This window comes from Vollenhovia emeryi, unplaced genomic scaffold, assembly GCF_000949405.1.
Source record: "Vollenhovia emeryi isolate VEMERY1.0 unplaced genomic scaffold, V.emery_V1.0 DF939434.1, whole genome shotgun sequence".
NCBI lineage: Eukaryota > Metazoa > Arthropoda > Insecta > Hymenoptera > Formicidae > Vollenhovia > Vollenhovia emeryi.
The window spans coordinates 1-26,282 of NW_011966932.1; the positions used below are offsets into that span (position 1 = coordinate 1).

Consider the following 26,282-nt stretch of genomic DNA (forward strand, 5'->3'; position numbering starts at 1 on the left):
GCGCGTTGATAGTGTTAATGCACTAACACTATCGACGCGCGACTCACGGACAGGTTTCCGTTCAACCGTAAGGTATGATTGGCCTGTTTTGAACCTTTTTATCTAAAAAAACTACTGCTCGGAACGAAAAATGGCAAATAACTTTTTAATTTATTTTTCGACGACTTTCTTGCTATGGTATTTTGATTCGCGAATTTCAAGACACCCTGTATATTTCAGTGGTCGGCCGTCGGGTCGAGACGACGTTGCGCGCGCATGCGCAGAGGGGGAGCCGCCGATGACGACGCGACCGATGATTGGCCGAACGGCGCGGCAGCCGCGAAAAATGTCGTATGGAACATTTCATTGGCCCATCTGCTCAGTTCTGACAGCTCTCAGGCTTTTCTCTGCTATGAATACCGGCCTTTGGGTTTCACCGGCGAGTCAGTCGACCAATCGCAGCAGAGAATTTCAAAAATCGCTGATAGCCTGATGTTCTGAAGACTTTAGTCCTTGTAAAGCACGTGGAGCTACAGAATAATACGTACTAATGATTATTCGGCAGTTACATGTGGTGATTCAAACGTCCTGCGACACGGTCCGAGTCACAACGAAACTCGGATTAAAGGAAACTGCGAGAGAAAAGGATTACATCGTATTTGAAGAAATAAACAGCTAAGAGGAGAAGAAGGAAAAGAGGTTACGCACGGTAAATATACAGAAGGCAAATTCCAATCAAGTATACAGAACAATCGCGTCGGTTCAAAACAGCGAGAAATAAATTCATAATTTCTATAATGAATGTAAATCCGTAGGCACTGTGTGTAAGCGAATAAAAGTAATATATAAATATTACAAGATAGAGCAAGGCTCATTGAAACTTAGCTGGATCTTTGGTCACACGAATTATACAACAATTGATTTTTCCAATAATTTACATTATGCTTCGTTCTAGCTTCTTACACCTCGATGAATGGTCGCAAGAACAAAATGAACTTGCCATTGGTGTACTTTGACGTTTCCGTGGAGGATAAGTCATTGGGACGAATCGTGATACAATTGCGCACCGACGTTGTGCCGAAAACTTCGGAAAACTTTCGTGCCCTGTGTACGGGGGAGAGGGGTTACGGCTACAAGGGGAGCTACTTCCATCGTATAATACCAAATTTTATGTGTCAAGGGGGCGACTTCACAAATCACAACGGCACGGGCGGTAGGTCTATCTTCGGGGAGAAATTTGAGGATGAGAATTTCGAGCTCAAGCACACCTCGATGGGCACGCTGTCTATGGCAAACTCCGGCCCGAATACGAACGGCTCGCAGTTCTTTATCACCACGATAAAGACACCCTGGCTGGACAATAAACACGTTGTGTTCGGCAATGTTTCCGACGGCATGGATGTTGTGAGAAAAATTGAAACTTTCGGCTCGTCGACCGGCAAGACATATCAGAAGATCATGATAGCGGACTGCGGACAATTATCATGAGCCTTCAAGTAAATAAACAGGGAAATAAAACTAATTGAAATACATACCGAGTAGCTTTAGTTTTGCTTATACTTTTTAAATATCTAATCTCCAATCTCTCAATGTGGGAATAGTAATGCTGAAATAATTCCACTTGAATGTGTTCAAACCATGTTGCGTCCCAAGTAGAACGTATTAGCCATGAAGACATCAAGATGACATCATTTTTTGATCATTTTTTATGCATCATGGTGACGTCAAAATAGCCCACCGAGAGCACGTATTTGTGACATCATTAAGACATCCAAATGTTGTAAAAATGAACTTATTTTACAAAGCGAAGTTAATTAAATATACATTAAAAATAAATTGAAGTAATATAAGATAAGCGTAATATACGACTGATCATGTAATGATAATTAAGGTCACGTAAAAGAAAACGGTGGGTGTGCCGAACGATCTTCTTGTACTCGCTCTCGCCAATTTTCTTAGAGGGAACGAAATAGTCGTCGCAGACAATGGCAAGTAATAAAAACAGATAAATAGCGATGACGAAGCGGATTATTATGAATCCTGCCTGTCTTTGCTGCCGCGTGAGACCGTCGGGCGGGAATTCTTTGATCGCCGGCGGCGTGCAGTTGTAACTATTATATCGTTCCCCGCTAGCTCGGGCTCGCTCGCCTGCAGCAGTCTACGCCCTCCTGAGGGGAAAGACTGCGTCAATTTTACAAAAATGTAAAACAGAAAGACAGAGAGAGAGAGAAGTTAAATTTTCAGATGATAATTATTTTCCGATTATTTCTGAAGCATGCTTAATTGGTATAATTATTAATGGTAGTTAATTTAATCAGTTATTTCGACTTTAGTTTAATACCGTGCTTCAAGACCGAAAAAGTTATCGGCGCGCAATTGCTCTGCTAAAAAAAAGATGTATACGCAAAGTATTGGGCACTAAGATATCCAGCATGACCGCCACAAGCCTTTCTATTATATATGTCCTTTAATTAAGTCTTCGTTTCGTCTTTCTAAAATTGTTACGCTGGCGCGACCACTGAACGATCCACCCTTCGCTCCCGCGGACGCCCTGGGCCTAAATTCCGTACACGATTACCGACGACCATCGATACGTTAACGACGTTTGCGCAGCTTTTCTATCATGTAGAAAAAGCTGCGCAAACGTCGTTAACGTATCGATGGTCGTCGGTAATCGTGTACGGAATTTAGGCCCTGGAAAGCGAAGAGTCCGCTGCGTGGCCGACATTTCGGGAAACGCATCGAGCTGTGCATCTGCTCGCGTGCACCAGTTGGCAGCAGCTGTCGACCACCGCGTGCTCGTTACGATCAGCGACGCTTAAGGGGATGCTGGAGTGACTGCACTTTTGCACCTTCCTAACCTAAAAACTGTGAGTTCGCGGAAACATTTGTATAATATACAAATTAAATGACTTACGTGTACAGATCGAAAGCAGCTCGCTATTCCGGCCAAATGAAAGAATAATACGGCATCATTGAAACTAAGTTTATAAGTCCAATAAGAAATAATAGTGAGCAACACATACATATAGTACATGTAGTATATGTGTTGCTCACTATTATTTTTTATTAGACTTACAAACATAGTTTCAGTGATATCATATTGTTCTTTAATTTAGCCGGAATAGCAAGCTGCTTTCGATCATCTGTACACGTGCCATTTAATTTGTGTATTACACAAATCTTTCCACGAAACAGACAGTTTTAAGTGCGAAAGGTGCGAAAGTGCAGAATCACTCCAGCATCCCCTTAAGCCCGTTCTACGATGCGTTCTATGATGCATCATTTATCCTTCTTTAACATTTGGCGAATGACAAAATAACAAAGACGATCCTTTTGGCTTATCCGAGTGGAGAAGTTTACACGGTATTTTAGTATGACTATCATACTAAGTACGGTTTTTCTGTATGATTTTACTATGATTTTGAAGTCTTATGTAGAAATAGCACCCGAGTCTCTAAATCTCAATACGATCTTTGTCCATTTATTTACTCACTCGGATGAGCCACAAGTAGGATCACCGCTAGGTGTAGTAGAACGGGCACTGGAAACGATCCACCCGAGTAGAGGTCGAAGTTGGACGAGGACGATACGGTGAATCTTTTAAAACCTCTAGGCCTGCCAGAAACTCAATACTTTACCTTGCTAAATGTCATACAACGATAGGGATGTTTAAAGAATAATAAACGAAAAGAAACAGAAAAGTCTGTTTGCAAGCAGCTTCTAGCAAAGATCCTGGCTATTGTGAAGCCTCGGGATTTTGAAGGGAGATTCTCGAGCGAAGTTACGGTCGAGTTGCCCGTGCGACGTGACGCAGAGTCAATCATCGGCGGACGCTCTCACTAGTGCTGCGCGGTCGGCGCGGACCCCCTGCATGCCGCTTATACCTGCTTATATACCTCAGCTCCCCACCACCAACGCACCAGCCAATGAACGCGGCGCGCCGCTGGGTCGAGCACCGATTGGTCGACGCTCGGTGTTGGCTGGGCGTATAAATATCGGCGCACCGAGCCTCGCCGCAAACCACCGCGGAGCGCGGACTGCCGCAGACGGCAGGAGCAGCCGGGACCAGCAGGGAGGGCGACGTCTCGTGGAGCCGAAACCACGGATCGCCAATCGCAGGATCATAATTCCCATCGGGAAGAGGATGAAAAATGTTTTTAAATATGATAGGTTCGGCTACGGAGGGACCCGATCCGTGGACCAGCGAATAGCTGAATACACATGAGACAGCGCAAAAAATCGCAAGAGGGATTCCCTGTAAATCCTTTTTCCATTTCGCTTCCGTTCGAAAACATCTCACTGGCAAGGGCCTCGGTAGAATAATTATTGTTAGTCTAGAGTTCTGAGATTTCTGAGCAAAGCGTTCAGAAAGTCCCGGCAATCAGGTTTAAAACGTCGAAACGGAGGACCGGGTACATTAATATCGTTAATTCGTCGGTATCTTTAATCGCATTTAATCGTCGGACAAGTCAGCTCGAATAGTCTGCGTTCGTTCAAAGTCACCCCCCCCCCCCCCGTCACCCCCGTGGGACATTTAAAAATGGCCGCAGTGTCGGCGCGTTAAGGAAACATTCTCGATTGCCGTCGTCCGGGATACGGCCGCAACACGTATCTCTCCCGTGATATCGCGACGAGTCACGCGTATCGGACCGCGGACGCGATCGCGAGCGTTCTATTCATAGTCGCATTCCCGATTCTCTCTGCGCCGTCTGCCAAGTATTTTGACGTAAGAGCCAACCGGACGCACGATCCGCGTCATCGAGGTAAAGAAACGCCGTGGGGATCGCGGAGTTCGCGGATCTCCTCGTCGTGTTTTCGCGCGGTCGACGTGCTCCTCTCCACGAGGACGTCTCGCGTCCGTTCTCGCTTCCGGGCTTGGTCCAGGCTATCCCCGGGGGCCGACGCGCGAACGGCCCCTGAGCGCGGTGAGGTTAAGGGCCGCGGTCGCAGTCTCGGACCGCCGAGAGAACGCCTGGTGCGAGGGGAAGCGGTGATGTCGCCCGGAGTCAACGGCGGCGGCGCGGGTCCCCGCAACACGGGCACCCTGCCGAAGAGCAACCGCAGGGACGACAGGAACCGGGAGCGGTCCGCCGTTAACCAGCAGCTCGCGAACCGCTCGGCTTACCACGGCCACCCGCAGCACTTCAACAACTTGGTAAATCCACCGGGGAACCCTGCACCGCTTCTCCCCCGCTTTCCAGCGGCACGAGAGCCGCGTAACCCACTTGGAGAGAAAGCGACGAGACATATTGCACACATATTCTTTTAGTTAATCATTTTATTGGTTCAAGGAATTGTTGAATATCGTTGATCATGTCAGCTTTGTCTTGTGCAAATTACCATTTTTTAATGCTTGTTGTATGTATTTGGTCGCCGGGGAATCGTACGCGAAAAAGTAACGATGGACGAATAGTTGTAATAGAGCGATCAAGAGGTGGGAAGTGAGTATATAAATAAGTTGAATGAAATCCCAAGTTGAATGATACTTGGGTGAGAGAGGACGCCCGAGGTCTACTCCGACCAGGGATACGCTGTTAAGCTGCTCTCCAGCAGTGTCGAATTCTCGGTCTATTAATAAACCGCGGAGTAATGGGGCGTTTCTCACTCTAAGAATACATATCCATGGAGGTGAATCCGCAGTAGAGCTGCGAGCGTTTCTTCCAACGCGCACCCGCGAGCCCGCTTCCGCTTCTCCACGTTTTGCGATAGTTTAATTAGCTGTCTAAAAACGATTTGTATATTAGTGCCAACTGGACTGGCAAGCGAGTGCGAGCGCGAGGCGAGAGTACCGAGGGAGGCGAAGAACAGCAACACGAGGTCAGCTTCCTCTCAGCTGCATTCTTCGTACTTTGCCACGTACCAAGACTCACCCGACTTTGGTGAGGGCATATATTTAGCTCTTCTCCCTGTGTCGCGTGCTCGGCATAAGTTTTTACTTTGCATTAATTTTACTTACTTTACAACTTTACTCGTTGTTGCAGCGTCGCACAATTCGGCGAGACAGTGCAATTACAGTACAGAAGATTACATACCTTGGTTTAAAATGGTACCATTTACTGATCCTAGGACTCAGTCGCCGTCGCAATTACAGGGGGCGAAGCCCTCCAATGTGAACAAGATGGTACAGCGCGTTGCATCTGTATATTTGTACTTTAAATTGTAGTTTCTATCATTTTAATTTGGTTGTAATGACATGGCCTTTAGTAATCTTTATATTCTATCTTGTCCCAGCCCGATAGACACCAAGTAGAGACCCGTTTAAATCAGATCAGAGACTACATCAGGACCACTGCGACAATGATAGACTCTCTTAGTCAATCTTCCGATCCTGTGAGTATTCGATACTTTATATTGTATGTGGAAAATGTGCTCGAGTGATTTTTCGTATTGTATATTACAATTATAAATGCGTCTTGTAGCGCGCACAGGCTCAGAGGGAAAAGCTGAGTAAAATGGTGGACGATCTTCACGATAGCGAGACAAAGCTCTCCAAATTGTTGGAGCAGTATCACAATCATGGGATTCCCGACGAGGTTATAAGCCTTTTCAGCTTTATCGAGATACGTAGATTGATTTTGTTAAGACTGAACATGTTATTTTGCGCACCCGTAGAATGGCGAATACGGAAGAGAGGACATGGACGAATGCAACGCCAGAAAGATGCAATTACGGAGGAACATGGAGGAGTATTAGAACAAACTCGCGCAGTTGCAGGAGCAGCAGGCCAGTTTAGCGGACATGCAGATGTGCGTCAGGGAGAGACTGAACAAGGCGCGTCACGCGCAACAGATGCTTCTGCAGCAAGAGAATCAGAATACGCCCAATTCCGCCACGTGGGAGGACAATCGTGCCGAGTCCCTCCAATGTCGAGCAGCTCGAGTCGGAAACGGCGGTGTTGAGAGGCAAACTGGCACAGCTGCAGACAAAGAAGAAACAAATGGATCATCTTGTGGCAGAATTACAAGCGATAGAGACGTCCGACAGAGGCAGTTGTGTTAGTTTCAATTTTTATTTTTATTTACAAGTTCACCCAGAGAACACAAGCTTCACAGATATCAGATTTATTCCTAATATTTTTTATACATGTAACGTCGTATCCAAGTTTGTCCTTTGCGACGTTGATTACAACAAACTGCTTCTTTAAAAAATTGTATTGACGTCTGTTCCTCGATATACTCTATTTACTAACACAGTCCTGCGCGATACGCCAGTGGACTTACGAACGCTAAAGACGTTTGTCGTTCCCGAACTTATCGATACGATTACACATTTGTGAATTTCTTCTTTCTTGTGACTTGTAACATATATTTGTCGTTTATGATTATCATATATTTGTATTATTTCAGAGCTCGGAAGGCTCGAGAAACACAATAAAGGACAAGGCCGCGGAATTGGAGACGATGAAGGCGCAGCTTGCACACATAAAGGCTCTAATGGAGGACAGTGTTAAAATTCGTGATTCCATCGACTCCTCGTCCGAGCCCGATCAGGATATTGATGCGCATGATGAAAGTGCAGACGGGATTGTCGAGGATATATCGTTTGAGAGAAGCAACGATGTCAATCATGCAAAACTTCGATGTTTCGAGTCTAATATTTCAGAGATACGGGTAATGTCGACATTCTGGATAATAACATAACGCACACTACAGCACTCTGCTCATTTTCCAGGCACTGACGTCAGAGCTTAAAGAACAATCGGCCTTGCTGCACACTACGCGAGCCGAATTGCAGCGTTTGAAACAACCATTAACCGCAGCCGCTCGCTCTGCCTCTACGAACTCTCGTCCTCCGCCAGCGCTTATACCTCTAGGCGCAAACGAAATGAAGCAGAGTTGTAACGCCAGCACAGAGAGTCAATCTAAGCAGACGAAAAGAAGCCAACTGGAAGATCTGATAAGAAAGGTTCACAAACTTTATATTTTCTTAATTTTTATGTAATCGCGCAATTACACATCTCTTTTGAATAAATAGGAACCAATGCAGCCTTCCAATATGAATCGGGACGTTCAAGCGTTAGATCAAAACAGTCAAAGGAGCTCCGGTTCGCAAGCTAGTCATACCAGTACGCCGGCAAATATCTGGCCATCCGCCGCTGGAGGTACATATTTTCTTTATTATTTGTTATGTACTACGATGATACAAAACAACTCTTAATCTTATATATTTTGTATAGGTGAAGGAGCTTCCAACGAGCAAAGCATAGATGGTGTATCTACGTCAGAAAATTTATTGGATATCGGTCCACCTGCTGCTATCGAGAATGGCGGAGTTGTGGGAAATTTATGGGCCTGCCCCATACCACCTCCGTCTATTAATCAAGGACAACCTGGTAAAGTGTCACCTTAAAGACTTTTTAAAGTTGAAAGAAAAAGAAGTTTGAGATGTGTTTCTTTCGTTGTAGCCACGGTCGAGTATTATCGGCAGTTATTACTGGGTTCGCAAGCCCATCAGTTGCAAATGATGGGTACAACGATGCAACAGTGCTATCAGCTTCTGTGGACGCAGCAACGCGAATTGTACACCATGCGCGCTGCCATTACCGATCTGCAGATGCGAACGCAAAATCAGGCCCCGCAACGCGTCAACAACGCTGAAAGTCAGGAGGAACATTCTAATCTGGGCCGTAGCGTTCACAATCTCGGCGATACGTTGGACGCGACTTTACCTCTCAGCTCGTCCTTACCAAATCTCGTGTCGCTACCTAATTCCTCAGCAGTGTTATCGCACACTTCGATAGTTAGCTCGAACTCGCAGCAGCAGCAACAGCAGCAACAGTTGAACAATCAGGTTCCTCCTGGTAATAGAGCGAACAACTACTGGGACAATTTTCGAAGGTAAAAAGATTGACTCATAAATTGACGAATATGTGTCTTGTTAGTTTTTGATTCATTAATGAATTGGTTTTAATATAATATTTGCGTATGTATTGTAAAACGGTAGACTTGTGAAAAAGACAGATATTTTATTGCGTACATCTACTCTTTCATAATTAAATTTTTATTTGACTATAGAGTTTTCTAAAAAATATCAAATCCGATTTCAAGTGTGATTACTGTAACAGAGGAAGACACACATGGAATATTAGTAAAATTTGAATCACTGAATTCAGTGTATCAATAATCAGGTGTTACAGCATTAGAAAGTGTATAATTCCATATTTTTTTGTACTTTACATTTGTCCATAATATTTCGTAGTTGCCAGATTGATCGCATCCATCTCCCATTTTTCTGTAAATCTAATGTATCGCATTTCACTTAGTAATAAACATCACAATCTACCTTTGCAACACTTTTTGTCTTATACTTCTTACTTATCATTTCCCTTGTTTAAGATTGTATTAAACACGTATAGACTATATTATAAATTCGATTACATAATCCGGTGGTTACGAACGAAAATAAGTAAGGAAAACGATTGTTGTGGTAGGTAATACATAGGTATGTAAATGGATTTTATGAGATTTGGACAGGACACGTATCAATGTAAATCTTTCGATGACTAATATCAGTGCATGTAATAACAATGGTTGTGTTAACATTGAAATTTTTTTGCGAATTAACCGCGGTTTCAAGCGGGATCCTTCTTTAAAATTTTGTAATACAACTTTTTGTGATTAACGATTGGCAATTGACTTTGATCTGCGAATTTTTGTCTCGATATTACATATATTTTTTTTAATTTTCAGTTATTCCCGACAGAATCTGCTCTCGGGAAATGTGAAGACAATGACTGATGTTCCGACGGCTATAGGAAGCTCGGCGTGTTCCGCAAACACGGCTAATACAAGCGGAAGCAGCGTTAACAGTTCGTTAATGTACGCAATATAAAGTTAATTACATTCACAATCAGAATATATCTTTTCTTTATGTAATATCTTTTATTTGCTTCTAGAAAAGATAAGCGGAATCGAGAGCAAGGTTCTGACAACTTACCTTTACCGTTAACCGGTGCGGATACGCAATATTCATTGAATTTACAATTGCCGTCGAATTTACAACAACAGGACAGAGAAAATGCTACTATCCGCAGTAACATCATAGCAAATGAAGTGTCTCAACAAGTCGATAGCCTTTGGGAGGAAGCTCACAGTTCTTTTCGATTACCGTCTGCGATGAACGATGATAATCTCTTTAATAATCTAAGGTTTGAATTCTCATTTTTTTAAATTATTAAGTGCAATTATTTTGCGTAGTTTTTATATATAAATGTGTTCTCGATTTTACAATGAACAGTTCAGAAATGAAGGAGGCAATCAGTTCGCTCGTCACGGCGAACAAACGACGGCCCGATTACTTAATAATTATTTTGCGAGAGATCAAGGCTGTTAGCGAAGATCACAGACTGCGGCCTCATTTGTTAAGATCGTTACGTGCTTTACAGGACAAGCAAACCTTAAATAATCCCTTGGTTGGTATATAATCCGCAGAGTACAATATGTACGTTTCTAAATCATTTCGTAAAGTATAAAATTAACTGTCAATTAACATTCTTCGCAGAACGAAGCACCTGACTTAACTGCAAGCGAAAGTTGTCAGTCTAGCGACGAAGACTCAGATGTCGGTGCGACCTTTACTTTGGAAAATCACACGTCTATGATGGAATTGGTCGCGACATCTCACGTAGACACTGCCTCTTCTCCCGCTTCGTCTCAATTACCACTAATAGAACATTTGGAAATAACGGTAAATAATAATGTCAACAGGATGACGAGAGGAGACCTCGAACACAATATGTCACACAGTTGTTTATCTAAATTATAACTTCTGATATCGTTAGGGCGCCTTTCCACTTGACTCTGCGAGTACTGTCCCTTCTGCTCCTAACGCTAAACCTGGTTATAACGAGGACTTGGCAGAAGCTGATCAATCAAGACCGGAAGCTTCGGGAAATCAAAAAGTATGCCTTCTTTTGCATTTTTAAATTTTTCTCGAAATTAAACGAATGGCAAAGTGGATACTGAATACGCTGTATGTTATTCCAGCTTCCCATTAGCAATATAGATAACGAAGAAGGGCAAGAAGAAGCAGCGTCTTATCCGATTACCGCAGAGGCAGCTACTCCCGATCTTGAAGGTCTGGCTGCGAAGACTGAAGACGAAAGAGCGGAGGATACTGGACTTGACAGTTTTTTCAGATTGCGTGATTAGATGGAGTGTTTAGATTGCATCTGTTAATCACGATGTGATACAATGACATTTTAAGCGCGATATTCAAAAGAAAGTGGACACGTACCGTAATCTTTGATAAGATATTGATTTACTACTGCTTCCGTATACAAAAATATTAACTAACATATAAACGAAGTCTGATATGCATAGTAAGAGTTATTAAAACTTAGAGGCTCGCTAATATTGCAGTTTAAACGGATACAGGCAGGAAAGATCAGTTATAAAATTAAGTTTGCATCGTATAAAACATGTATCACGCCAATATATGCAATAGATGTATACATATACATATATTCTCGAGTTATAAAATTGACGGGCAATGCGAACGATGCAGATGCAATGTAGATATTGGCAGCTGAGTGAAACCCCATAAGGTTTAATTATCTAATGTATCATTTATAATTATGTATTTAAACAATGATTTATTTATAAGAAAAAAAAGTACCTGCTTTTTCATTTCAAAATCTGTCTATTCCCAAGTCGAAAGGGCTAGTGTAAGCAGCCTGTTCTAGTCCGGCAATTAATAATCTTCCAACTGCACAATCGAGGACTCGCAAGACTTTCGAGGCCCTCGGTCAATAAGCTGTTTGAGTTTATTGTTTTTCTCTTTAAAACGATTGCGTATCTAACAGTTTGACGATTGCGAGGGATTAAACATAAGATTGAAAAATGAAAGACGCATACAATATCAAGTTAGTGTCAATGCGGATTTATACATATGTATATGTATGTATGAAATTTGATGGTATAAATTAGATTTTATTGTTCGCTTTAGTATAAAATAATTTACTTGGCGTGGACGAAATTGTATACGCTTCATGGCGGTGAAAGTGTTAATTCTCTGTGTATCGTAACCATAGACATAGAAGATAGACCCAATATACGTGTTCCCAACGTGTCACCAACTTAACAGACAGAGAGGCAAAATAGAGTGGCCGCAGGAGGCATGAGAGGGAGCGAGAGACAAAATATTGTCTTGCGCAGACAATGTTTTGTCTCTCGCACACTTTTTCTTAGCAGTGAGAAAATTTCTTGGTTTTGAATTATACGCGCCTGTTGATCATTATCGACCTAGCGGACTAATCAGGCCGATAAGTCAGGGTACTACTATTACCCAACGAATTAATACATTCACTGGACTGACTCGAGTAGCCATACCATTGATACTGGACATTATACAAGAGAAAGATCAAGAAATTGTATATGAAAAGATATTCTAAAAGCTATTTTACTGTGAAGATATGATTTAACTGTCTATATGTCATGGCATTGTTCATTAAATTTTCTAGAACACGTTTGGAACAGAATGAGAAAAAATACGATACTAATTAGATATAATAAGATATAGGATTCAATTGCAACACGGCCTAGGTTAGACGTAATAAACTTTTTGTGTCTATATCACAGATATTATCTTCGATCCATGAAGACAACGAGAATTAATTGAGGAGAGTTCAATATTTGAGTTGGTTAACCTAAACTATATCTATGTGAAGGGCCATGTAATCTTGAATGAATGGTGATCAAATAATTTCTCCATGAATGTTTTTAGAACGTACAATAGATGTTCGATTTTCGGTAAGAGAAGAGATAGCTACGCATTCAAGCTAACGTGATTGAAAAAACGACGCAAATGTTTCTATTCAGAAATTTTCACGAGCTAAATCTGAAATTTTTGTCGTTTGTAAATGAGATATTAGCAGCAAGTTGTCACTGTAATGTCATTTGCTAATCTTGCAACTCGTACATACGTATATAAGCCAGATCTAATTTCAGAAATACAAAGATCTTTCGGAATTTAAAACACGCGATTTGTGAGCGGCTACCGCTTATGTTGATGATTCTACTTCACGATTAAAAACAATGATGCTTTATAAACATCTAATGTGAGACAAAACAAATTGTTAGACCAAACTATAGTTGACAACGAAAAACTATCAATTTTCAAATTAATGTCGCTTTGAAACTATACAAATGTGAATGCAATTTTAAAAAATATCTAGAGATCCAATTTCTTGAATAGCTATCTTGACATTCGTATAGAACTTTTCTGAAAGGATGTCTGAAAAAAAAAGGAAGTTATTGCGAAGAGATCGTTTCATCGTGCGTAACGATTGGGGCCCTGAAAAGGGCCAGTTTAGTGTCAGAAGTAGAGTAGTCAGAAAATTATTTTTTCGCTGCCTTTCCGGACTTGGTAGCTGCTGCCTTGGTAGTTTTCGGTTTTGGCGTCTTGGTTTTTGCAGCCGGGGCTTTGGTAGCCTTCTTGGTCTTGGACAGAGTCTTGGTCTGAGCAGCGGCCTTTTGCTTCGCTGCGGCCTCGATCCTCTTCGACGCCGCTGTCTTGGCGGTTTTCTTTGCAGATGCGGACTTCTTATCAGCCGTTGTCTTTCTAGTCTCGGATACCTTCTTCGTCGCAGGCGCTTTTTTCGTTACCTTCTTCTCGGTAGCCTTCTTGGTATCCGCGATTGGTTTCTGCGTGACACGCTTAACCTTACTGCTCTTCGGTGCAGGCTTGGTGGTAGAGAGCTTGAACGAGCCTGACGCACCCTTCCCCTTGGTCTGCACCACTGCGCCAGACGTGACAGCTGCCCTCAGGTATCTCTTGATAAAGGGAGCGAACTTCTCGCCGTCGATTTTATAGGTCGAGGCGATGTACTTTTTGATGGCCTGCACGGATGAGCCCTTGCGGTCCTTCAGCTCTTTGATGGCAGATGTGACCATCTCGGAAGTCGGCGGATGCGTCGACTTCGGGCGCTGCGCCTTGGCTTTCGACTTGGCGCTCTTCTTCGCAGGCGTTGAGGCGGCCGAGCTCTCCGTAGCCGCGGTATTGCCAGATGCGTTCTTATCCTCCATAGCGATTCGCGAGAGACAGATTTGCGGACGTTCAAAGACGAAGTACAAATATAAACTTCCGTTCTAAACGCTCACAGATGACGCTATCCACGCTGTGAATTTCACGAGTGGCCGGGACGCGCGCTACTTGTACTGTGAGCGCGTACCATGGAGAGAGGCCCTCCCAATGTTGCAGGTAGCAAGCCGCCGGGAATGAAAGAGCGCCCGGCAATTGTTCATTGTTTAAACGCTATTTTGCACAATAAAGCCCGTGCGTTTGCCGCGCGGGATCGTAGAAGCGAGTAGCTAGTTTCATTTGGCCCGCACTTCGGCGATCCCCCGCGCCGATTATCGCGACTTTCGCGCGGTTCCGTGCGGCGCGCGCCTCCGGTTCGTTCGCGGGGCTCGATTCAATCCGCGAAATAAGTTAATAAACAATTTAATTGTCAGTGCACAGCGCACTTATGCGGCTCACGGAACGTCGTGATAGCCGTGCTAGCCGACCGCGAGCGTTTACCCCGAGCGAAGCGCCCGATTCGCGCTAAATATCCCAAGTTTTGCGGGTGGCCGAATACAAGCGTTAGTGCCGCACAAAGTGAATACCGATTACAATGTACATTTGCAGACAATTTTACGGAATAGTGTAAAATGCCATTATCGACCGGGAGGGGCACGGATATTGTTGGGCTGCAATATTACGTGCCTAATCGCGAAATTTTCTCGTGGAATATCGTATATACGCCAAGGCGGCCCCCTGTGACACGCCGATCGCTCCCGCGCGGTTAAACCTTACTGTTACAACGAACCGTGTAACCAGATAACGAAATAACTCGCGGGGACTCGCGACGATGAAAAATAACGTTCGGCCAACGTTAAACGCCCGCGGCACGCTCGTTTTTCCCCAAATTCGCGAGCGCGGGGTGCAATCTCGTCCCCTAACTCACCCCCGATCCGCGAGCCGTGCGACTGAGGGTACGTAAAAGCCGTAACCCAGTGCTATTTCGCGAGCAACCGCGGACGACGCGGGTGCCTTTGCATCCTGAAATCGAAATCGATCTCAAGTTCCCGTTCTTCGAGCTTCATACGACTTTTTCACGTCGGATTAACGTCCTAGCAACGAGCAGGGGGGGCTTGTTCGCAGCGCGCGCGGTCAAGTCTCCCTGCGCGCGACAGCATTACTTGGATTAGTACTTACAAAATTGTGTCGCAGGCACACGTCTTCGTATGCCTTGCGTCTTCGTCGAATTTATAACGAGAAACTTATCGCTCTGAGCGTGGAAACAGATTTTCTCGAGCGTTATCTGCATTTCGAAGTTAACGGGGTCGTAGTCGTACGAGAGACGCTCGGTGAAACTGAAATGCGCGGCGGTTTATATTTATATATAATTCGCGTTGTATTGTAGAGTTTAGAAGTGAAGATTGGCCCCTTGGACAGAGATTAATAGCGTTTTCGATTTTCTGACTCGACCCGACCCCGAGTCAGACAAGTTTGATCAAAAGCAAGATTTCAACCGCAATTTCTGCAAAAATCTTACTTTTGATCAAACTTTTCTGACTCGGAGTCGGGTCGAGTCAGCAAATCGAAAACGCTATAAGATCGCTATCCAATTCCGAGTCTCTCTTGCGTCCTTATTCCTGTCCCATTCTTTCGAGGTATCGTTATGCTCTCCTGACGCGTAATTCTGCGGGACCTCCTAATTAAATAATTTCGCAGCTAATGTGTCGATATGCGCGCGTGGAATTTGCCTTGTTACAGCTGTTATATAAAAAACAGGTATATCGTTTGCATGATTAAACTTTACGAAATGTTTATGAAATATTAATGTCACGCTTGACGACGTTACGCCTGCGAACTCTCAATTATGTTTCGTACGTGCTACATTTGCCGTAAAGACAGGAACGTGTAATAAAAGAAAATATGGATCCGCGCATGTACTGATTTTGGGCGCGAGTACTTGGCCAAATGATAGCATCGAAAGTTAAATAATATTAAAAGCTGCGCCGCATTGATTTTTGTTTTATAGGTTAACGTGTACGTCTGAAATAGTTTCATGATCTCCCCCCGACGACACTTGTACTCATCATTCGTGTTTAATATCAACTCCTTGATATATAATTTCCCAGAACAACACCCTAGTCCGAGCTGTTTGCAATTTCGTGAAAAATATGCATCTGAAATTGTACTTGTGTCGCTAAGAAAGCACGTTGTTTCATTCGATCTGCAAGGACGTTGCAACAGATTGTTATCACTATTTTACAGTTTAACTGGTTAAAAGGAATAAAAAGGTAAAGTTACGAGCAAGCCTAGCTTAATTGAGATACAAATGCATTACACCTCGCAATGTTCAAGATAGGTTAGATATCTGGAATATTTTAATGGACATTTTAATGGAACGAACAGATTGGTAAAACTCGCAGCTAAGAAGAGGACTGAAACAGAATTAAAATGTTTCTCGATAACAAGTAGCAATATTTTCGGAGATAAATCTGCATAAAAACTGAAATGCTTTACCATGTTACTTCGAAATCTCCACGCTCTCAATCTAGATCAAACATATCTTATCTTATGCGGAATTATCAGAAAATGCGATTATGATTCGCGCTTGACATTTGACATTAAGTACGATATTTTCCATTTGCTTCTCTCATCTGCTTTATATAATTAACTTTAAGACTTTATTCAATGCCCGCGCAAGTTGAGAACTGTGTGAATTTTAATTCAGAACGTAAAATAAGTAAACATACCTAAATAAATATTTTATCAAATTTAACAAAACGGACTCGACGAGCAATGTCAAGTGAATATTAAAAAGTGTCAGTCTTATTATCATATTAGTGATTTAATTTTTTTTTCAAATTGAAACATTCAATGTTTGTTCTAAGACTATTTTAACAGCTACTCTACTATCCAGTGAGAAATGATTCGTCGATCGACGTCGAAATGATGTCGAATCGACGTCAATTCGACGGTGTCGATGTCGATGTCGATGTCGAATAGAATAAAAATCCTAACAAAATGCTCTAATGCCTATACGTGTATTAAAATGTTGGATGCAAGAGATAATTAACGTGCGACGTTAATTATCTCTTGCATCCAACATTTTAATACACGTATAGGCATTAGAGCATTTTGTTAGGATTTTTATTCTATTTATAAGTAAATATATATTATATAGATCGTTTTTCTTCGCAAGCCGTTCGCGTTGTTGCGGTACACATTGGAAAAGAAAATTCTTCAATCTCTCTTTACTACTAATTTATCGCTGCTATATAAAATAAGGCAGGGGAGCAATACATGCATTTCATATTCTCATTACGCTAAACATCGCACGCGAGAGCTACTCTTTAGAGACACGTAAAAGGGAGGGTAGTACCAGTCGGCAATCGGTAGGTGGCATCACGCACGCCGTAGCAGTCTCTCCCCACCACTGGTGCACCGACCAATCGCCGTCGAGCAGATGTCTCGTCGGGCCAACGCCGGATCTATAAAAGCCTGCGTAAAACTGTTGTTCCGCTTACTTTCCTGCTGATCGTCACCCTGGCAAGTTCACGCTCATCGATTGGAGATGGCACGTACGAAGCAAACTGCGCGCAAGTCTACCGGAGGCAAGGCTCCCCGGAAACAACTGGCGACTAAAGCGGCTCGCAAGAGCGCGCCTGCCACGGGCGGAGTGAAGAAGCCTCATCGCTACAGGCCCGGGACCGTAGCTCTTCGTGAGATTCGTCGTTATCAGAAAAGCACGGAGCTGCTGATCCGTAAATTGCCCTTCCAGCGTCTCGTCCGCGAGATCGCTCAGGATTTCAAGACCGACCTGCGTTTCCAAAGCTCGGCCGTCATGGCGTTGCAGGAGGCCAGCGAGGCTTATCTCGTCGGTCTGTTCGAAGACACCAATCTCTGCGCTATTCACGCCAAGCGCGTCACCATCATGCCCAAAGATATTCAGTTGGCGCGTCGTATCCGTGGAGAGCGTGCTTAATCAAGAAACTTCACGTAACCGGCCCTTTTTAGGGCCACCAATATTTCATACGATGAATCGTCTTTCTTCGCTTACGTATTTTCCATGTTTTACAATTAAGTTTTCTTTTTTTATACTTTTAAGTTCGACAATTCTATTAATATGAATTATACGCATTATTTATTAATTCCATCGAAAACTGATCTTTTAAGATAAAATATCCTTTCGAATAACGAATGTAACTGAATCGTCAGTTATAGCGAATTCGGTTGCTCGCACTAGTGAACACTGAGTGCACACTAAGGCTCGTATACTCAATTCTTATATTTAACTTCGTCTTAGGCCGGTATTCATAGTCGATTCTTATTTCGGTATCATCTTAAGTGTTGTCTTAAGACGCTAATACGGCTCTGTGATTGGTTGAAAACACATTAAGAGTATACTTAAGATGATCTTAAATATAAGAACGGACTATGAATACCGGCCTTAAATACACGTCGAAAAAGTATTAACTAAAAAAACGATCCGCACGGATGCTTTACAGATCATTTCGCTGGCTAAGAAATATTTCAAGAGATATCTAAGACGAGCCTTAGTGTGCATTCAGTGCACACTAGTGCAAGCAATCGAATTCGCTTTAAGTTCGATAATTCTATTAATATGAATGATACGCACTGTTTATTAATTCCATCTAAAACTGATTTTTTAAGACAAAATATTCTTTCGAATAACGAATGTAACTGAATCGCCAATTGGACTAATATTAGTAACATGTAAATACTATAGCGTTAAACGACTTTCAGGGTAATATTGCTTGTAAAGTTACGCCAATAAATTTTACGACCTTTATACAAATTATCTCGTTACATTCCAATTGTCTTTAGACTGAAGAATACAAAGCGTTACTTATTTCCTTGAATATATATATATATTTGCAAAATCGATTTCTAAATTTTCTTGAAAACTATCCGTTGGACGACTTCGATAGCTGTCAAAATAGCCGCGCCGCTGACAACTCGCAGCACGAAGTGAACTAGTAAATAAGAGAATCTAATCAGCATCGCGGAAAAGGGGAAGCAATAAATTCCATTCGATTTGAGACTTTTTAAAAATGTATTATTCTTTCCGTCAGATGCGACTACGCGGCGCACCTTGCGCCGACCGCATCATCCATAGGCGCACGTTTGCGCCTAACCTCCCTAACCTCCAAACTCGTACACTCTATCTTTTACCTACTCGGTTCGCAATGTTTCATTCGCGTTTGACTGAGTTTTATCGAAAGCTTTACGCAATCAATATGGCCATAGCAGCTGATCGTTTGTAACATTGCGTGTATAAATCATCTGTATACATCGGTCATGAATGTAAGCATGCAATGAACGAGACGAGAATGTTTTTTTTACAATACATCAACATTTGATTATTCGTAGCAGTGAAACAGTTATCGTAGAATAAACGCGAGGAGGAATTTAAAGCCTTCAAATTGCACATACTATTTTATACAAGTAATGAAAATGACATTTGAAATTTCTCGGAGCGTTGAAACTGCCGAAAATTTGCAGTTACGTTTTACATCGATGCACAAATGCTAAATTTAAGTATCAGATCGAAGCAATTGCACAATTCGACTCGAGAATTGCACGTTATGCATTTTCTCGACGACTCTCTTTTACCATTCGTACATTTATACAATCTTTCTATATTAATGAATGATTTATTGTCGCGTGTATTCACTTATCAAGTACATACAAGGTGCAGTTTGTAAATGCGAGCAAAATTGTTCCAACGTATGAAGGATTTGTGGCCCTGAAAAGGGCCGATTTGATCGAAGAGTCCACCGCTCTTCCCTTAACCTCCAAAGCCGTACAGAGTTCTGCCTTGGCGCTTCAGGGCGTATACAACGTCCATGGCAGTCACGGTCTTCCTTTTCGCGTGCTCGGTGTAGGTGACGGCATCGCGAATCACGTTCTCGAGGAAGACCTTGAGCACGCCGCGAGTCTCCTCGTAGATCAAGCCGGAGATACGCTTGACGCCGCCACGCCGCGCCAGACGACGGATTGCCGGCTTGGTGATACCCTGGATGTTATCGCGAAGAACCTTCCTGTGACGCTTCGCTCCTCCTTTTCCCAATCCCTTTCCTCCCTTACCGCGACCAGTCATCTTGAACTTCTAAGAGATAGAGGCGACAATCGGCTGGCACGAGAACAGACCGAATGATGCCGAGAACGCCGGAGCGGCCGCTCTTATAGTCGCCGAGTCGGCCTCGCCCCACCACGGCGACGTCAGCCAATCGGAGCGCACGCCCGGTTCGCTCGACGCCGCCTGCACGCTCGCGTCCAAGACAATATACCGCTTTTCAACAATTGTTCATCCACTCAATATGCAATGCAAAAAGGTACTTATACGTATTTTTTTGCGCGCTTGATTCCGATTAGTATTGCGAGAAGTACGGCGGGTGCAGAGCGCGAGAAACATTCGTTTACATGATCGTCCAATGTGGTACGAGCCGAGTCTGTCTCTAACGTGCAACAAATCTTGCCAGCGGTTACCGTTTTAAGACGATTCAATATCGGCTGGCGATGTGCGATAAGCTGTGCGAGAATGTTATTTAGATTCGACATTTAAATATCCTCGTCGCGTCAGCGGCACGCCGGGAATTACTGCGTTTTCTTCTCGAACCCGCCGGGTAAAATGTGCAATTGTCCGCTGTCTAGTGACAAAGTCGGGTCCATATTTTAATCGCGGAATGTTAATAAATGAAATTGAAAGCATTGAGCGTACACGCAGCAACTGCTGCATTAAAGCAGTTGAAAAGGAAAAGGATCTTTCGCCGAAGGAACGAGGGAGCGAGAGGCAACGTGAATCCGCTCGGCGGCGAGGAGCGTCGACCAATGGCGTCGCGGCGCGGCAGTGGTCGAGCGCTCCTGGCGCGCGATTGGTGCACGCCAGCGGACACTTTTCTCTATATAAGCTCGCGCACGGAGCGGAGCCGGTCATTCGAGCTTCGAGTTCGCCACGGTGCATTCGACGTACGAGAACCTTTGAAAAGATTGACCATGCCACCGAAGGCTAGCGGCAAGGCGGTGAAGAAGGCCGGCAAGGCCCAGAAGAATATCAGCAAGACCGACAAGAAGAAGAAAAGGAAGAGGAAGGAGAGCTACGCTATCTACATCTACAAGGTGTTGAAGCAGGTCCACCCGGACACCGGGATCTCCAGCAAGGCGATGAGCATCATGAACAGCTTCGTCAACGACGTCTTCGAGCGCATCGCGGCCGAGGCGTCTCGCTTGGCCCACTACAACAAGCGCTCCACGATCACGTCGCGGGAGATCCAGACTGCCGTGAGGCTTCTCCTGCCCGGCGAGCTGGCGAAGCACGCCGTTAGCGAGGGAACGAAGGCGGTCACCAAGTACACGAGCTCTAAGTGAGCTGCTACTACGAAAAGAAAAACCGGCCCTTTTCAGGGCCATTCAATGTCTCGTAACGCTGGATATTCTCGCTCGGCAAATCCTTTCCGTTTCCCCGTGAAAATATGCACCCTTCGATTTCCTGGCCGGAAGGTTGTTGGTCTTGGCGTGTCGTTTTTGTCCAACGTTTATTTCTTTCCATCGCAAAACGAACTTGTTTTTTTGCAAATGTCAAATGTAGAGGTTGGACATGAGACATGAATTTTCGATCGAGTTGTTGCTACACAAAAGAAATGTCTGAGAAGTTTTAATGCTAGTCGGAAAAACGTCAGAAAATGTTGGCGAGTTTCTTGTTCACGATATGTATCAGTCCTGTCTCGGTCCAATTTAACGCTTCTACGCATTGAACGTTAATAGAAATATTTAATCTAATTCGAGATGCAATATTTCGATGAACCGCGTGCACATGGATTATTTATCCAGTAGGTTCAATTTAATATGCATATTGCTGTATTTTTATGTACAATTGTGCGGCATAAGTTGTATGCATATCCGTAGGTTAAAAATTAGACGTAAAATGTAACAAGAGGACATGGAGCCGTTAATTTAAACAGTACAGGAACGATTTTCTCTTGAAGATATTAATGAAATAATTCATTCGGTGAGACTGCAAATACATTTTTGCATTACTGTAATTATTAGTTTTTAAAAACTTAACGTAGCGTTCATAACGGCCGCTGTTTCCAACGTCCGTTGGCTTTCAATGCTAACCGAACGTTAACTTTCCGGAATAGCAAGTGGGAATTGACAGTTAATCAGAATAGTTGTTTAATGAATTAATTTCGATAGAAATTGGCAGTCAACGGTCGGTTAGAATTAACGGACGTTGGAAATAGCGGCCCTAAATAAAATGCGAGAAACGCCTCGTCATTTCATCTCGATCGATCGTCGTAGCCGAGTGTGCCCTGGGCCTAAATTCCGTACACGATTACCGACGACCATCGATACGTTAACGACGTTTGCGCAGCTTTTTCTACATTATAGAAAAGCTGCGCAAACGTCGTTAACGTATCGATGGTCGTCGGTAATCGTGTACGGAATTTAGGCCCTGGTGTGCCCGATGCGGACCGCGCGAGCCTAAACAGCCCGATTGAATATTGGCTTGGGTGATGTACGGCTCGAAAAGCCGAGTGTCGCCAAGCTTTTTGAAATGCGTGTGAACGCGCTGCGCACGGCTGCGGATTTGTTCGTTAAATTTTAATCGCGCGTAACGTAAGTATATCAGCAATAAAGTACACGACGTAGATTAGGTTAGGTTAGGTTTCTCGGTATCCTCTTGTCTCTCGATATCTCCGACTATCCGACTTGTACATTTGAAATCGCGCAAGTTCGTCCTTTTTTACTAATAATAATTATAATATATTCGTAGCTAAACAAAACGGAGATTTATTCGCCGGCCTGTTTATAACCTTCCAAAATGTCCGACGACGAGGACTTGGTCTACGTCAAGAAGCAGAAAACTGTGCACTATGGCTCGCTGGAGGAGGCGGAACGTGCGCGACTCGCGGCTGCCGGCGAGTCTGCGGACGAGGAAAAGGATGCCGCGGGCGCGAACGACGCCTCCAACGTTTCCGCCACCGGGGCGAATGTACACATCTCGAACGAGTACATGGAGCTCGAGGACGAGATGTCCAAGGACCGGCAGGCGCTGTTGGAAGAATTTGAACGTAGGAAGAAGGCCAGGCAGATTAACGTTTCGACAGACGACTCCGAGGTGAAGAAGCTCCTGAGGCAGTTGGGCGAGCCGATTTGTCTATTTGGGGAGGGCCCAGCGGATCGGAGGACCAGATTAAGAGAATTGTTAGCCAGCGTGGGGGAGGACGCGATTAAAAAGAAGCACGAGGAGGAAGATAAACCGTCGCACCCACTCGAGAAGGATACGGAGTCAACTTGGTACCACGAGGGCCCGGATTCTCTGCAAATTGCACGATCGTGGATAGCGTGTGAGTCATAATCACATATACGTCGAGTTTCTGCGGTTTAACTTGACCGCCAAGAAGTGGGACTTGGTTTACAGTTGCACTTATGTCCATCCACACTATGCATTCTCATTCATCCGTCCACACTTTATATTATCCTATCCTCGACCTAGTCTGTCCGATCGTATCTCGTCATCCTAGTCGCAGTCTAATTCACTTTCTATCTTGTTCTTGCATCCCCTTTGCCTTTTCAGTTTTTACCTTTTTCTCTGTCTAGCTCGTCATTTCATATCCTAAGTATTTCTCTATTATTCTTCCCTAATTCTGTAAACCATGTTAGTTCACATTCCTCTACAAAGTGTGAGCCATAATTACAAATCCCATGTAAAAATGGAAATGTTTGAATTTTTATTGTCTTTGTATTGTAAGCGTTATCTAACATCTATGTATTTATTGAACTTGCATATATTTGCAGCGTATTCGTTGCCCAGAGCAAAGGCACGGCTGGATAAGGCAAGGCAAGATCTGCTATTACCAGCTGCAACTCGTACAGCGAAAAGACAAGAGCTCTTGAAGAAGTTGCAAGCATTGAGCATTTATTGCTCTCAAATCGGCGACAGGAGACCCATTTCCTTTTGCCAGTTCAGCCCTAATTCCAAAATTCTTGCTACAGCTTCATGGTCGGGCTTATGCAAGCTATGGTCTGTACCCGACTGTACTTTGTTGCGCACTTTACAAGGACACAATTGTAATGTTGGCTGTATTGTTTTTCACCCAAAAGCTACAATAACCGAAGATGTGGTCGGTGATAATGCAGGACAGACTTGCGTACTGGCGTCTTGCGCAGCAGATGGTACGCATATTGTAATAACAATAGTAGCAATAGCTGTAGCAGATAAGATTACGTCAATCTCTAGAGCTAAGAAGTTCCTCTGTTGAGTCCCTGTTCAGTTCTGAGAAATAAATCGTTCAACTCGGCTCAATGTTACGCGTCAGATTTATGAGATTGCTTTCTTTATGGAAAGCGTCCCTCGATCAAGAAATGGAGAACGGAGGGCTACTTTCAGCATCTCTGGTGGTTGAGGCTTTTCGTGATTCTTGTCATAGCCTTGAGATGTTCATCCTGAAGGCTCTTAAGCACATTTCTTGTCTCCATCTTTACTTTAGATCATAAGATCACAAAAGCATACGAGTCAATCTTGGAAACAACATTTTGTATAATCGTAGGGTAATTTTCAACTTTATTTCACAGGCTTTGTCCATTGTTCTTCTACATATTCTCATAAAGGTGCAGAATTTTATCCTTTTTTCCTCGAGGTATAGGCTCCAATCTAATTCGGTGTTTAAGTAGATTCTTAGATACTTTGTCGAATAGGATTATTCACTTTTCACGCCGGAGCTTTAGAGATTCACGTTTGTTTTCCTTCTGATGAGGATCGTGATCGTGGTTTTTGATGAATCAAGTCAAGTTTGGCCTTACGCTAATTTTCTATAATTCACAAAGCTTTATCCATTAGTTCCTTGCGATCCATATTATTATATGCATATATTATAAATTACACCAACTTATTTGATTGCACTAAATTTGATTGCCTAAACTTATAGGTACTGTGAAACTGTGGAGCGGCGGCAACGGCGAAGAACCATTAGCCGAGGTGGAGGGACATGAACCTCACAGAGTCTCCAGGATAGCTTTCCACCCATCTGGACGATTTCTCGGCACATGTTGCTACGATGCATCTTGGCGATTATGGGATTTGGAGCAACAAGCGGAAGTACTTCACCAAGAGGGCCATGCAAGAGCAGTACACTGTATTAGGTATATTTTCTTTAGGTATATATTATTTAATTCATCATATATTGATCTCGTTTACTATATATTTGCGTATTCATTTAGCTTTCAATGCGACGGAAGCGTTTGCACTACGGGCGGTCACGATTCTTTCGGCAGAGTATGGGACTTGCGTACCGGCAGGTGCATAATGTTCATGGAGGGTCATCTAATGTCCATTTTCGGCATCGATTTCTCGCCAAATGGTTTCCACATAGCGACGGCGAGCGAGGATAACACTTGCAAGATATGGGACTTGCGAAAGAGGACTTGCATATACACGATACCATCTCACACCAATTTGCTATCCGACGTCAAGTATCAGAGAACAGAAGGACAATACTTGGTTACCGCATCTTACGATAACACAGCCAAAATTTGGTCCAACAAGACCTGGCAACCTCTAAAGATGCTACCAGGCCACGATGGAAAAGTCATGTCTGTCGACGTGTCACCTGATCATAGGTTTATTGCAACCAGCTCGTACGACAGAACTTTTAAGTTATGGGCCCCGGAATGAAATACCTGACAGAACATTCCCTTCTAACTTTAACAATTTCTATGCTAGAAATACTATAAAATTCTAGATAAATATCGTCTTCTTAACTCATCTTAAAGTGAGTTAAAGTGAGACAAAAAAAATCATCTTAACATCTTTTTATGTAATATCGCATAAACACAAAATGTTTATAGGAATACGTCTAATTTGTTCATCAGGCGTATTATAATTTTATGGAATGTAAATTATTCTAATAATTTCATATTGTAATCATGTAATTTTGTACATGCCAAGTTTTTATAAATATTAATATCTCTGAAAATAATGTTTTTTTTTTCAGTATTGAAAATGTATCTTTTGTTCTCTGAATATATTGCATATTTGATTGCATTTGGAAGTGTACAAGAATATTATTAACGTTCACACTGTGCGTTTCAGAGAAATATGTCTTCCGTGAAATGGGTTTTATAATCGCGTATAAACTTTTGACGTTATTTATAACTGGGGCAGCTGCCTGTTCAATAGCGCACTGCTGTTCTGCCGACGTTTATATCCTCAACAAAGAGTCGCAAACGCGTTAACTGCAGGATCCGAACTCTCGTGCCTAGGTTTGTTGAGTGCATTT

General features: G+C 43.2%; 6 protein-coding genes and 1 pseudogene across 7 annotated transcripts; 5 read left to right on the plus strand and 2 right to left on the minus strand.

Moving 5' to 3' along the window:
• The first annotated feature begins 443 nt into the window (after nucleotides 1-443).
• Nucleotides 444-1,509, plus strand: LOC105557656 (peptidyl-prolyl cis-trans isomerase-like). 2 transcript variants are annotated; one of them, XM_012004959.1, is made up of 3 exons: nucleotides 444-688; nucleotides 935-1,087; nucleotides 1,160-1,509. In XM_012004959.1, exons 2-3 carry the CDS (start codon nucleotides 949-951, stop codon nucleotides 1,465-1,467), a joined length of 447 nt encoding a protein of 148 aa, XP_011860349.1. In that variant the 5' UTR covers nucleotides 444-688; nucleotides 935-948; the 3' UTR covers nucleotides 1,468-1,509. The 2 variants fall into 2 exon arrangements, with proteins under 2 accessions (XP_011860349.1, XP_011860348.1); XM_012004958.1 differs by having other exon boundaries at nucleotides 445-688; nucleotides 935-1,509.
• Nucleotides 1,510-4,908: 3,399 nt separating this feature from the next.
• LOC105557657 lies at nucleotides 4,909-11,594 on the plus strand (annotated as a pseudogene).
• A 932-nt stretch (nucleotides 11,595-12,526) lies between these two features.
• Nucleotides 12,527-14,262, minus strand: LOC105557658 (histone H1B-like). The gene has a single exon (XM_012004960.1). It carries the CDS (start codon nucleotides 14,004-14,006, stop codon nucleotides 13,320-13,322), a length of 687 nt encoding a protein of 228 aa, XP_011860350.1. The 5' UTR covers nucleotides 14,007-14,262; the 3' UTR covers nucleotides 12,527-13,319.
• Nucleotides 14,263-17,508: 3,246 nt separating this feature from the next.
• Nucleotides 17,509-18,241, plus strand: LOC105557660 (histone H3). The gene has a single exon (XM_012004961.1). The coding sequence runs from the start codon at nucleotides 17,552-17,554 to the stop codon at nucleotides 17,960-17,962; it is 411 nt and encodes a 136-aa protein (XP_011860351.1). The 5' UTR covers nucleotides 17,509-17,551; the 3' UTR covers nucleotides 17,963-18,241.
• Nucleotides 18,242-19,635: 1,394 nt separating this feature from the next.
• On the minus strand, nucleotides 19,636-20,819 carry LOC105557662 (histone H4). Its single transcript, XM_012004963.1, has one exon. It carries the CDS (start codon nucleotides 20,099-20,101, stop codon nucleotides 19,790-19,792), a length of 312 nt encoding a protein of 103 aa, XP_011860353.1. The 5' UTR covers nucleotides 20,102-20,819; the 3' UTR covers nucleotides 19,636-19,789.
• A 105-nt stretch (nucleotides 20,820-20,924) lies between these two features.
• Nucleotides 20,925-21,391, plus strand: LOC105557661 (histone H2B). The gene has a single exon (XM_012004962.1). The coding sequence runs from the start codon at nucleotides 20,998-21,000 to the stop codon at nucleotides 21,367-21,369; it is 372 nt and encodes a 123-aa protein (XP_011860352.1). The 5' UTR covers nucleotides 20,925-20,997; the 3' UTR covers nucleotides 21,370-21,391.
• Nucleotides 21,392-21,834: 443 nt separating this feature from the next.
• Nucleotides 21,835-26,047, plus strand: LOC105557664 (U4/U6 small nuclear ribonucleoprotein Prp4). Its single transcript, XM_012004965.1, has 6 exons — nucleotides 21,835-22,310; nucleotides 22,454-22,620; nucleotides 22,778-23,351; nucleotides 23,803-24,180; nucleotides 24,933-25,146; nucleotides 25,225-26,047. Exons 3-6 carry the CDS (start codon nucleotides 22,826-22,828, stop codon nucleotides 25,676-25,678), a joined length of 1,572 nt encoding a protein of 523 aa, XP_011860355.1. The 5' UTR covers nucleotides 21,835-22,310; nucleotides 22,454-22,620; nucleotides 22,778-22,825; the 3' UTR covers nucleotides 25,679-26,047.
• The last annotated feature ends 235 nt before the right edge of the window (nucleotides 26,048-26,282 follow it).